Source organism: Balaenoptera borealis (assembly GCF_965194805.1).
Source record: "Balaenoptera borealis genome assembly, chromosome: 11".
In the NCBI taxonomy this organism is placed as follows: Eukaryota; Metazoa; Chordata; class Mammalia; order Artiodactyla; family Balaenopteridae; genus Balaenoptera; species Balaenoptera borealis.
The window spans coordinates 56,793,506-56,806,309 of NC_138868.1; the positions used below are offsets into that span (position 1 = coordinate 56,793,506).

At 39.1% G+C, this 12,804-nt stretch overlaps 1 protein-coding gene across 5 annotated transcripts in view; it reads right to left on the reverse strand.

The window, feature by feature from the left end:
• Positions 1 to 766: 766 nt before the first annotated feature.
• Positions 767 to 12,804, reverse strand: part of ALG8 (ALG8 alpha-1,3-glucosyltransferase) — a 30,875-nt gene continuing 18,837 nt past the window's right edge. For 2 of the 5 annotated variants that reach the window (XM_082343353.1, XM_082343355.1), the window contains 7 exons: positions 12,620 to 12,723; positions 11,695 to 11,815; positions 9,319 to 9,458; positions 7,967 to 8,106; positions 6,529 to 6,626; positions 6,135 to 6,207; positions 767 to 4,773 (listed from right to left, as the gene is read on the reverse strand). In XM_082343353.1, the coding sequence (XP_082199479.1) occupies positions 4,542 to 4,773; positions 6,135 to 6,207; positions 6,529 to 6,626; positions 7,967 to 8,106; positions 9,319 to 9,458; positions 11,695 to 11,815; positions 12,620 to 12,723 (908 nt within the window). In that variant the 3' untranslated portion in view covers positions 767 to 4,541. The remainder of the gene's footprint in view (positions 4,774 to 6,134; positions 6,208 to 6,528; positions 6,627 to 7,966; positions 8,107 to 9,318; positions 9,459 to 11,694; positions 11,816 to 12,619; positions 12,724 to 12,804) is intronic. The other 3 variants (XM_082343356.1, XM_082343354.1, XM_082343357.1) reach the window with 3 other exon arrangements.

Genomic DNA, 12,804 nt, shown 5'->3' on the forward strand with positions numbered 1-12,804 from the left:
CAGCAGTTATGGGACTTGATTTTACTGTGATTGCGCCCCTCCTACTGTCTCATTGTGGCTTCTCCTTTGTCTTTGGATGTGGGGTATATTTTTTGTTGAGTTCCAGTGTCCTCCTGTCGATGATTGTCCAGCAGCTAGTTGTGATTCTGGGGTTTTCACAAGAGGGAGTGAGAGCATGTCCTTCTACTCCTCCATCTTGGTTCCAATCGGAAGAATTTTAATGTACCCAGATTCTTGCATCTTCCTTTACATAGAAAAGCACTAAAATCATTAACCTGAGATATCTGTTCTTTGTTACTTGCAGTAATCTTTTACCAAGATGTATACTTGACTGTATGTATTCCCTAGCCCAAAAGTCACATATATACTTGAATCTCCCCCTACCTCTTCAGAGCTGTTCTCTCAGAGTTACTGAGAGGCCGTTTCCTAGGCTAGAGTCCTTGGTAAGGTCCCTGAATAAAACTAAAACAACTCCTATGTTGTGTGTTTTTCTTGCAGTCAACACTCCTGAGACTGAAAAAAATTTTTTTAGTACATTTATTGACATTTCTATAAAGTGGGGATGCTGAATATGGGACTTTATTGTGAGAAACTAATGGCTATATTGATTCAGGTTTTTGAGGTTTATAAAATTGTTCCAAGTTCAGTTGCCATTAGCACAGTAGCCCATTTCTTCTTTTTTGGCTGCATCAGGTCTTAGTTGCAGTGCATGGGCTCTTCGTTGCGGCACACGGGCTTCTCTCTAGTTGTGGTGTGTGGGTGTTCCCTCTAGTTGTGGTGCACCGGTGCCAGGGTGCGTGGGCTCTGTAGTTTGCGGCATGCTGGCTCTCTCATTGAGGCGCACGAGCTCAGTAGTTGTGGCATGCGGGCTTAGTTGCCCCACAGCATGTGGGATCTTAGTTCCCCGACCAGGGATCGAACCTGCGTACCCTGCACTGGAAGGCGGATTCTTTACCACTGGACCAGCAGGGAAGTCTCAGTAGCCCATTTCTTTGAAGCACAAAAAAGGGGGTGAAAGATGGGTGAAAAGAATTTTTTTTTTACCATGATCATACTGGAAGAGTAATTTTATCGAACTACTTAAGAGTAAAACATCTTTTTCAAAGGTTATATTTTAATAGAATTTTTTTTCTCCCATTAACTGCAAGCAAGCTGCATGGACTATACATAGGGGGCAATTCTCTCTGACACTGAAGTGCTTCCTACACAAAGAATAGTTTCTAGGTGGAAATCATTAACAAGGAAAACTATGACAGTGTTGGGCTGGAAAGAGTGCATCTTCCGTAGTTCCCTCCCAGTTCTGGCTCTATCCCCTCAACCCAGGGAAAGATACGGTGACCAAGAATACCGAGTTCCTCCCACTTTTCTTTTCCTTCCTCTTGTTAACTTTGGGTACATTGAAAATAAATTAAAAGCAGGTAAAAAATGGGTTTCTTTTATATCTTATTTGTTTAAATTTTGATAGTAACCTTTGCTTGTTCTTGACTTAATTCTAGATTTCAAAACATTTTGAAATGGCACTTTCATGTATTTAGTTAACTGCTGAAACCTAGGAAGGTACTGTTGAAAACCACTTATGTTTTTGCAAAGTTTAAATACATGAATACAAAGTATAGTGCTTGGGAGAGTCCCAGGCTGTAGGGAGGAAGTCTGTGTTGGCATCAACAAGATTTTCCTCAGTCTCTGGAGCCATTGCCCTCCTGGTAATATAAGGGGTTGAATTGCTTTAAAGACTATATTTAGACTTTGAATCCTTAAGTCAAACAAAAACTTACATGATGCCTAATATATAATAGATCAAAGCATATTTGCTTTGGTTGAAGATGCTTCAGGGCCCAGAGCCTCTGAGGCAGCTCTCAAGAACCTCCAGGGCTCTGCAGAACATTTTGGAAACCTCTGCACCAGATGAGCTCTTCCAGTTCTGACAACACATCACTTTGACAGTTAACAACCTACAAAGCATAATTAAATTTGGCCTTGTTGAGAGGCAACCAAATTCATCTTTTTTTGTTTGTTTGCATACCAATTGGCAAAGATATGAGGAACTACGTTGGGTCCCTTGTGTTACTGCTGGTGCTACTAAACATTTAGATTTTAATCATGGCCTGTGTGGTGTGCTTCATTCATTCAACTGTGCCAAAAACTGGGACTATCAAGACAAGTGTGGTGTCTGCTGTCAAACTGTTAAAGTCTCCTGAGGAAAACAGATAAACAATTATTACAGCCGTTAATAGTACAAGTAGACCCCTGGCCTGGGAGCACATGGTGGGGTACTCAATTCTGGGGGAGGGGGAGAGAAGGTAGAGGGAAAGGACTCGTAAAAATATCAGATATTTATTTATTGGCCGCACTGCGCAGCTTGTGGGATCTTAGTTCCCCGACCAGGAATTGAACCTGGGCCCTCAGCAGTGAAAGTGCAGTCATAACCACTGGGCCGCCAGGGAATTCCCTTAAATGATATTTATTGAACACGTAATATGTGCTAAGCAGGGTTCTAAATTTTTTGTGATTTTAGAAATGAGGACATTGAGGCAATGGATGGTTAAATAACTTGACTACAGATAAAAAAAAATTCATGGAGGCAAGATCTAAAATCAGGCTGTGTGATTTCAGGGACCCTACTCTTTTCTTGTGTGTGTGTCAGGGAATTCCCGCAGGGCCGCTACTCTTTTTTTTTTTTTAATATTTATTTTATTTATTTATTTGGCTGCATTAGGTCTTAGTAGCAGCACATGGGCTCTTCCTTGTGGCATGAGGGATCTTTAGTTGCAGCATGTGGAATCTTAGTTGCAGCAGGCAAACTCTTAGTTGTGGCATATGGGATCTAGTTCCCTGACCAGGGATCAAACCCAGGTCCCATGCACTGGGAGCACAGAGTCTTAACCACTGAACCATCAGGGAAGTCCTAAGGCCCCTACTCTTAATCATTACACTGTATTACATTTATAGTTATAGATACGGTAGCAGTGAAGTTGAATCTTGAAGAAGTTCAGACAATCAGATGATAGGCTAGAAAAGTCAGTAGAGAGAGTAAAGAAAGGAAGTGGCAAGAATGAAAGGAAGCAGAAGTACAAAACAGCATGGCACACTGGGAATTCTAAGTTGTTGGGACAGCAGGAGCATAGCGTGCAAGGGGGACTGTGGTGAGGAAAACAGGCTAGAGGGGCCGTACTTCCCTCCCCCTTTGGCAAAAATCCCCATCTTTATCTCTGAATGAGACTCAAAAGAAGTCTGGGAAAATAGAGTGAATTTAAGAGATGGGATAGCTGGATTAGCATCCCAGGATTCTATTGACCTTGGTCTCTCTCTGATCTTCTTAGGAGACAATGGGTAAATAAAATGTGTGAAAGTTCCTAGTGTCAGCTAGATAAATGTTGGTTGAATTTGAATGTGCAGCAGATATTAGGCAAACGGGGGTCTTGGATAAAGTGTATGAAGTACCCTCAAGGTGGGGGGAGGACAAGACTGGGCTGCAAAAAACCCTTAAGTCTTTTCACATGAGGAAAGTTTGAGAAGGAGTAGCCTTATCAAAATTGCAGTACTTGCAGGCTTCCCTGGTGGCGCAGTGGTTGAGAATCTGCCTGCCAATGCAGGGGGCACGGGTTCGAGCCCTGGTCTGGGAGGATCCCACATGCAGTGGAGCAACTAGGCCCGTGAGCCACAACTACTGAGCCTGCGCGTCTGGAGGCTGTGCTCCGCATCAAGAGAGGCCACAATAGTGAGAGGCCCGCGCACCGCGATGAAGAGTGGCCCCTGCTTGCCGCGACTAGAGAAAGCCCTCGCACAGAAACGAAGACCCGACACAGCCAAAAATAAATAAATAAATAAATAAACTTGAAAAAAGGCCACAAGCAAAAATTAAAAAAAAAAAAAAAAATTGCAGTACTTGCTTTTAGAATAAATGAACTGTACAAGATGTCCTTAACTAATGTAAGAGTAGATGTGGTTTATAGTCTCTGCTGACAGGCCAAACGGTTCATTAAATATTCTCCCTGGCTTTGTGAGTATTGTCAATGTATAATTTCAAAGAAAAAAAAAATCTCCTGGAACAAGGTGTACAGAATGGGGACAGTGCACACCACTTGCTTGTGTGCATGCCAACAGGAAAATGTAGGAGCTGGAAATGATCCAAAAATTTTTTATGCAGAAATACAAAATGGTATTTTATTTATATTTCCCTTAGCACATAATTCTAATTATGCTTTATACCCTGACAATGGTTATCATAGGCTACAGATAATCATGCTGTTGATCAGACTCCCTCCTTGCCTAGAGCAAGCACAGCAGTCTCAATGATCTCAGACAATTTTAATAGGGGAAGGCGAGATTTGTTTCAGATGTGTTTCACTGCTTACGGAGGACAAGTGGCTTCTCACCATGGTGACAATCAGGTTGCTAAGCTGGGCAAGGCCAAGTTTAGAAGAAAGGTCCTCAAACAGATTTACTGAAATGAATGGTTCATGCCACCAGCAACTTTCTTCAAGTTCTGATTAATTTCCCATGAAATAATTGCTTGGAATACATCCAAGCAGTTCCTTTATTCATTGCTTCTTTGTCTTGCCAACAGGAGGGTCAGTCAATACTGAAACATACAGTTTGAACCAAGCATGTGTGATGCCCACTGCACAATACACTGAGGTCAGTAACAAAGGGATAAAGGGGTACTTCAGCTTCCAAGAGGTGAAAGGGAATACAAATTCACAGAAGACTTCCAGAGGCCCCAGGCCAAGGAGGTAGAAAGTTTCCATCCAATTAAAAAGAGGTTTTTCTTTTCTGAAGAAAAAACGAGAGGAGTCTGATTTTAGATGAGTCATTCTGCTTTTGCAAACATTTCTCAGCTAAAGCTTCTCACCTGCACTGTCTTGATGTGAAGTACAGATAAAGCTAGAGTCAAAAGAATGCACAGAATTTCACATTTAAAAAAAAATGATAAAGATATATCATTACATTAACTCAGCAATCCAAATTTACCCAACCATCATCTATGTTGTCACTTAGCTGAAGTTGCTGAGAGAGAATTAGCTATGCATTCGGAAGAGGAAAGGGGGTTGGATAGTGTGATATTGGAATAAGAATATGGTAAACAATACATAATTTTTTGTTTTGGTAAAATAATATAAAACTTGGTATTTTAACCATTTTTAAGTATATAATTAAGTAGTATTAAGTATATAGACAATGTTGTGTCAGTATCCACTTTCAAAACATTTCAACACCCCAAAAAGAATCTCTGGAAACATTAAGCAATAATAACTCCCTATCCAGCATCACCAATGCTCTCACCGGTCCCCATACCTACTAATTTACCTTCTGTCTCTATGAATTTGCCTAGTCTAGATATTTCATATAAATGAAATCATACAGTATTTGTCCTTTTTGTGTCTGGCTTATTTCACTTAGCCTAAGTTTTCAAGGTTCATCCATGTTGTAGTACATATCAGAGCTTCCTCTTTCTGGATGACTAATATCCCATTATATGTATATATACTATTTTGTTTATCCATTCATTTGTTGATGGACATTTGGACTATTTCTAGCTTTTGGCTACTGTGAATAAAACTGCAATGAACATTGCTGTACAAGTATCTGTTTGAGTCCCTATTTTCAGTTCTTTTGGGTATATACCTAAGAGTGGAATTGCTGAGTCATATGGTTATAATTGAGTTTTCATATAATTAAACATTTGAGGTTTCACGAACACAATCGGATATAATCCATAAGCAAGCTTCAAAAAATTATATAGGTAACATTAAGTTTAGAAAAGAAAAAAATTCCACCCATAATTCTAAGATATGTAAGAATTTTTTACATATCTTTTGGTTTTAAGCATCTGTATTTATGTGGTTTTACTCATAATGCATATTTTACATTCCATTTTTTAGTTTTCATATAAAGTTTTAGTTTAAGCTGGGTAGTCCTTCCTCAAATACTCCCCCAAACTAAAGCCATGACCTGTATTGCCATGTGAGAGTGATGGAATATGGGTAATTTCTCCTGCTATCTGCTGATATTTTGTAATGTTGTGATGTTACTATTAAAACTTAAAAAATAAAATTTAAAAGGCTTATCAATCATTTAGGAGTAAACATTTCACAAGAGTAAATATAATTTTAAATGCAGTTTTTTTAGATTACCTGAATAGAGTCTTCAGTGAGGAAATACTATAGATGGTAAACAGTAACATGAGTAAGATTTTAATGGGAAGTTCTGTTAAAAGAATAAAAAAGTACATATGATAATTAAGTTGGTAAGAGAAAGGTTTATGGTACTTAAGGGAATATAATCACAATGACACAGCTATATAGTGCTGGGAATGCTTTCTGAGCTTAACCGTGCATTTTTGTGACATGTAAAGATACTGAGAATTAGGGACATGTTGGAGGTTTTATTTAAAAGAATGGATGAGCTCTCTCTAAGAGATTTTAAGGTTGTTTAAATCAGATAGTATTGATCAGACAGTATTGATCAGTAGGCTCTGATGAAAAGGCAAGGCAATTAAATAGATCTCTCTTAAAAGAAGCTACTTACCTGGTGCAGTGAAGAGCAGAGGGAAGAGGGAATAATGTCCTGTCGTGGTCAGAATCAGAAAAATTGAAGCATCTCCTGCTTTTCCCACAGATAAGAGGCTAAAAATAAAAGTTCTTATAATAATTCCTTAAAACATCATATGAAGCTTATACTTGCAAATAGCTGGAATAACCTGCATCGAATATTATTTCCAGAACTGGCTTATGCATAAAATAACATACTGATCTTTGCTACAAGTCCAATTCAATTGAGAATATTACTTTTTTAGTGGGAAACTTTAAGTAATACAAAGAAGAATGCACCACACTGAGTCATGGAACATTCAAAAAAGAATCTTGCCTCTCTGAGTAACTGCCTCCTCAAAGAAAGGAATATTGTGGGATTGGGAGCTGCCTAGTGGTGGCAGCTAGAGAAACAGGACTTGGAGTTTTATTTCCAACCCTATAGCCCTTCTCCTGGACAATGCCCCATACCTGCTGGTGTTTAATAAGAATTCTAACTAAAGACATTAGAAGTTTTTCTCTATTTTTTAATTTGGAAACTCCAAGTTGCTAAATGAACCCAGACAAGCCATATACTGATCTGACAAATTTGCTTAATGTTCTTTCAGAGCTTAAATGATTTCTCTCAGGATTTAAGAAAAATCTTAAGAAAAAGGCTAATTCTATTACCATCTATCTAATTGGGTTTCAGTTGTATATAAAATGGACACAACTGCAGTTAAAATGCTTTTTTTTTTTTTTAGCATGGCACAGTGAAAAGATCTTAAGATTCAGCATGATAAGATTCAGGTTTAAGTCCTAACCCTGCTATTTGCTAGCTGTGTGACTTTGGATAAGTCACTTAAACTCTGAGCCCCAGTTTCTGCAGATGTGAAGACAGGGGATGATATCCATTTATCCTAATTATCTTAAAGGTTGTTGTGAGGCTCAAAAGAAAGAATGCAAAACAAAACAACAACCCCCGCCCCAAAAAAACCAACTAGCAACAAAAACAGTTCTGAAAAATCTGAAGTGCTGTATGTGTTAGGTATTATTCCATAATGGACTCAATCCTTACTTTGACTAACAACACTTAACAAGGAACTGTGGGACCTTATTTTCACAGGTGTGATGACACCAAAGTCCATGCTTTTTCCATACTATGCTGCCATTCAATATCCAGAAGTAACAGCCTGGTATCATGGCGCTTAATCACTACAGTACCCCTTACCAAAAAATGCAGGAACAATACAGGCAGTTTTGCATACTTAGAACCTACACAGGTACAAGGATCCCAAGTTAAACATCCCCATTCTGTCCCGGTATAAATATGTTCCCATATGTCTTTGCCTTTGCTTATCCCACTGAACATGTCAAGAAGCGACAGATCAAATGGAAAACAATAGGATCACTGTGAAATATGCCAGAAATGTTGACTGACTGAGCTATCTGCTTACCTCATTGGGAGAACTGCAAGGAGTATGGCTTTTTCATGGACGTGCCACCCAAACATAAAGGAGCTCAAGGCACAAAGAATTAGACATCGGAGAAAGCCTCTGGGCCCTTGAGGTTTAAACCAAAGACAGAAAATAGAGGGCTAGAAACAATAGGCAAAGATAAAACTTCAGTATCATTTAAAATAGGCTTTACTGAAACATTGTTCAGGTGAATATAATTTACATCATCTCTGAAAAACAGTAGCTCTTAAGACTATTCTCCATCAAACTGGGATAATTCGCTTTGTGAACGGTCCACCAAAAGTTAACATAAAAACAACTACTCAGGAAAAAAAAAAGGCATTTGGAAATATATATTTAACACATTAAAATTAATTCTATTCATCAAAATTAATATGAAAAGATAATTAAGTTCTAGGATATCCAGTATAACTCATATTACACCTTCATAATTAGTTAATTAATAGTCACTGAACTTATTAGGTCAAACTACAAAAGTTCATTGATATTGTGGAGCTAATAATAAATTAGATCTTAGCATATTAATAAACAAACACCTAACTTTGTGGGCTGGAGTGTAATTTACAACAAAACCATGGCCTTCCATGTGCAGCTTACAAGGCTGAAGTTTTAGGAAAAAAGTTTTAAACTCAGAACATGTGGATAAGTAGGCCAACAGAGCTTAACTACCTACCAGTACTGCCACGTAATTAAGTGGGGTCAGGTGTCTTGTGAGTAGACTTGATTGTTTAGAAACCAAAATTAAAACTGAGTATAATTAGATATGATTAAGTTATTTATGTTGAATTTTACTAAAATTGTATCATGAAATTGAGGGCATCATGATCACTAACAAATAAAAACAGCTATGAATGATGCCTATAACAGCATCTGATTCATATAAGATTCTTATCTCATGCTCAGACAGCCATTGTTGACTCTCTCAATTCATTATCATCATCACAAAATATCCATGCAGTACAGACAAATTTAGAGTTTTTATCAGTTAGCCATGGATGAAAACAAAAACCTGATGTCCCTACTACATTGTCCTCTTTCTCCACGGTGTGGTCCAAGTTCCCTCCCCTGGGCTTTTCTTTCTTCCTCATCTGACGGTGAACACATGGTCTCTTAGCCTCTGGTGAGAACCTCTCTCAAGGAGGCTTTACTAGTAATCCTTCCTTACAGTGTTCAAAGTTACCCTAAGAATAGGAAATGCCTCAATCTGCAGCAGGATTACAGCCATGGAATTTATCCTACAGTTGGGAAAACTTGAAAGTTAAAATTCAACCAGCCACACAAAAGAAAAGCAGAGAAAACACAAGAAATGAGGACCACGTCTGAATTCTTACCAATATGGCAATCAGAGTGCAGATAAGGGTGGCCAAGGGTGTCACTGAGGGAAGGACTGTGTGTTGGAACTGCTGAACTAAACCACTTGTCATTGAGGCCCTGGGAATCTTGCTGGGGTCAAGAAGTTTCAGTTCTAAACCTACAGAGTAAAAAGACATTTTATTTTGTTCTGTTTTGATTAATGGCACACCATATTTTACCAATCAATTCCTTGAGGAAAAAGAATAAGCTACTAAATCTTAAGACTGTTTCAAGGTCAAGATTTCATTAACTCAGTCCTGCACCATTCTACCTAAAATGCCTCTAGTTTAGACTGCAGCTGTCTGTATTGGAACAGGAAACCTTGCTGGCAGGCAGCATGAACAGCAATATGCTCTCACCTCTAAAATGAAGCAAGCTTTCTAAAATACAGGTCTACCATGTCACAGGCCAGCTTTGAATCCTTCCTTGCCTATGGGATAAAGTCCACATTCCTAAGCATAGCACATAGTGTCTTCCATGATCTAGCCCCCTCCCACCTCTCCAGCCTCATCTACTCCACCTTGTTAAATACAGCTTGGCCACAGTCAGCCGACATACCACTCTGACACCTGTGTCCCTTTGCATAGACTACTCCCTTTGCTTAGAATGGCCTACTCACTTTGCAAAGTTAACTCCTAATTCACTTACTCATCTGAGAAAGCTCCTAACTCAGGTAGTAGAGCTGATTTTCTTGTGGGCTAAGGTCTGTTATACATGTCTCTGTGTGCACCACACTGCACTGTATCTGTATATATGTTCATTTCCTCTACTATACTCGGTTCCTTAAAGGCAGGAATGACAATTAATTTATTTCTATCCCCAGCACATAGGAGTTCAAGAAATACTTACTAAATGAACCAAGTCTGACGATAATGATGTAAGTCCCAGCCCAAAAAAAGCTAACAGAACAGTCAGGGACAGTCTGAGCACCTGAATGGCCCTGTCTAATGCCATTGAAAATTAGTGAAATGTGGGAAAGGTGTAGACTACCAAAATATTTTCTATTCATTCACCTTGTCCCTTTTTCCTTCAGCCTGCTGATTCTCTCTTAAAGCTAATAACTATCTGCCTGAAACAGAGTTGCCTAACCTGCCACTGACTTTCCATTCACCACATCCTTGAGGAGACAGATATACAAGGTGAGGTACAACAGTTTCCTGACTCAGATAAGGCAAGCGACCCTTGTACCTCATATCATGCTGGTTGTTTAAAGCTTTTAGAAATGTTAAGAACTTACTTTATAAGATGCCATGTACATCAAGGCTGGACTCAGTGGGTGAGCAATAATAACAAATTACGATTTCCTGTAAGTACGTAGCCAAAACAGTAATAGCCGCCACCACGCGTTAAGCATCTACCATGTGCCAAGGGCTTTGTAGCCATTACTTTTTGCCCCCCTGAGGCACAGAGAGATGAGTAATGTGCCTAAGTCATACAACTAATAGGTGGAAGAATCAAACCCAGTTCTGTCTGGTTCCAAAGCTCCTGCTACTGACAGCCTAGCACTTCTTTATTGTTGCATTTGTTTCTCACAACAGGTTTTTACGTTTTTAAAGGTTGTAAGCAAAACCTTATGTGGCCTGCAAAGCCTAAAATGTTTACTGTCTGTCCCACTACAGAAAAGTTTACCTGTCCTTCTCTTGATCCTGCCATTTTCCATCAAGCTGGGCTGTATTCACAAATGAGAGACTGTGAGTTGTTCCACAGAGTCATTTTCAGAACCACCTAAAGGTTATAAATTCTTTTTCATCACACCTCAAACTCAAAAGCATAGCCTAAGGTTTCCCTTTCTTCTCAGCTCATGTTAAACTGCATGGCTATCATTCCCTTATTGGTTCAATACCCAGAGTCACAACCTACACATTCTTCTTTCCTGCTTCTTCACATTTTTTAAGTTTAAAACTAAGGTTATAACTACTGAATAACGTTTTGCTTAAGGTAAAATTACGTTCTAAAAATGTCTAAAAAGTTTATTTTTTTCCCAAGGAAAGGAGCAACAACCTCACTGCCACAAAGAGCTTTTAGAAGGAATGCAGTCTGCTTCCTGCACTGAAGTCTCAGTCCCTAGAACCACTCCCCTGCTCATTCTGAAAGGTGAAACGCAGGGCTGGAGAACAACCAGCTCAGCCACATTCAAAACACAAGGCAGGTTTTTCCATTTGTCAATGTGACTAGTCCTTTCAATATTCATAGTCTAAGTAAGAAGGCTTAGGGAATTCCATGGCGGTCCAGTGGTTAGGACTCGGTGCTTTCACTGCCGGGGCCGGATTCGATCCCTGGTCGGGGAACTAAGATCCCACAAGCCATGCTGCACGGCCAAAGAAAAAAAAAAGTAAGAAGGCTTGCTACCATACCGATGATGGACAGCACTTTGTCCAAAGCGCTGTACAAAGCCCAGAAGTTTGGGGCCCAATATGCATGGCAGAGGCCCCTCTTGAAAGGGAAGAGTCGGGAAAAGACTTGAGGCAGTTGGTTCTGTTGAAAAGAGATTAAACAGTGATCAATCTTTTCTAAATTCAAAAAGAGAACTAGGGTACTGTCTATGGCATAGTGTGTAGCAAGTTATGAGGTCTGAGTTACAGTTTTTGTTCAAGGAAGTAGTTGTGTGATCCTGAGCAGTTCACAGAACCTCTTTTTTGTCCAACCTTCTCATCTGTTAAGTGGGACAAGATACATCAGAGTACTCTGAATACCAGTCCAATACTATTATAATAATGGAAGAATTTATAAGGGGCAAAGGAGAACACAGACTGCAGCTTTACGAAGTTTACTGAAGAGAAGGGGACGGCAGGGAAGGCTTGATGAGAGATGTAATGTTTCCCAGTTTTAGCAGAAATTAAAACTAATTAGTTGAATTCAGCATGAGGGAAGAAGTGAAAAACGAAAAACATCTGTTGAACATCTGTAACATTCTAGGCACTTTAGAATGTTTGCTGTCAATGAATGACTGTGAAAGCACTGTGAGTATTGATTTTGAGGTTACAACTGAAGTATAGCAAACAAGCAAATTAGCAAATATGGAAATCTGTGACTAATTATTAGCAACTCTGTGTGAGTGTGCGTGTCTGTGTGAGACATATAGTTAAACATACAAATATATGCACATACATATTTGCATAAGCACAAAAATGTCTGAAAGAATAACATTCTATCTTTGGGGAGTCATAGTGGGAAGGAGTAAAAAAGGAGTAGTTTTCCTTATTTTATATATTCCTGGCTTTATTATTTTTTTCTAAATAACAACAAACATGTACTCTTTATAACAAATAGAAGACTTACCAAGGCTAGAAAAGGGCCCAACGAAAGAGCAGAAACTAGGAAAACAATTAGTCCCAGGGAAATAAGACGGAGAAAACTGAAGCTGTTCCATCGGATGGACCCATCTACAGAAAAGGAACATTATCATTAACCAGTAGCATGGAAAGCCATAACTTATACAATATGCCAAAACTAGAAGTATCCCA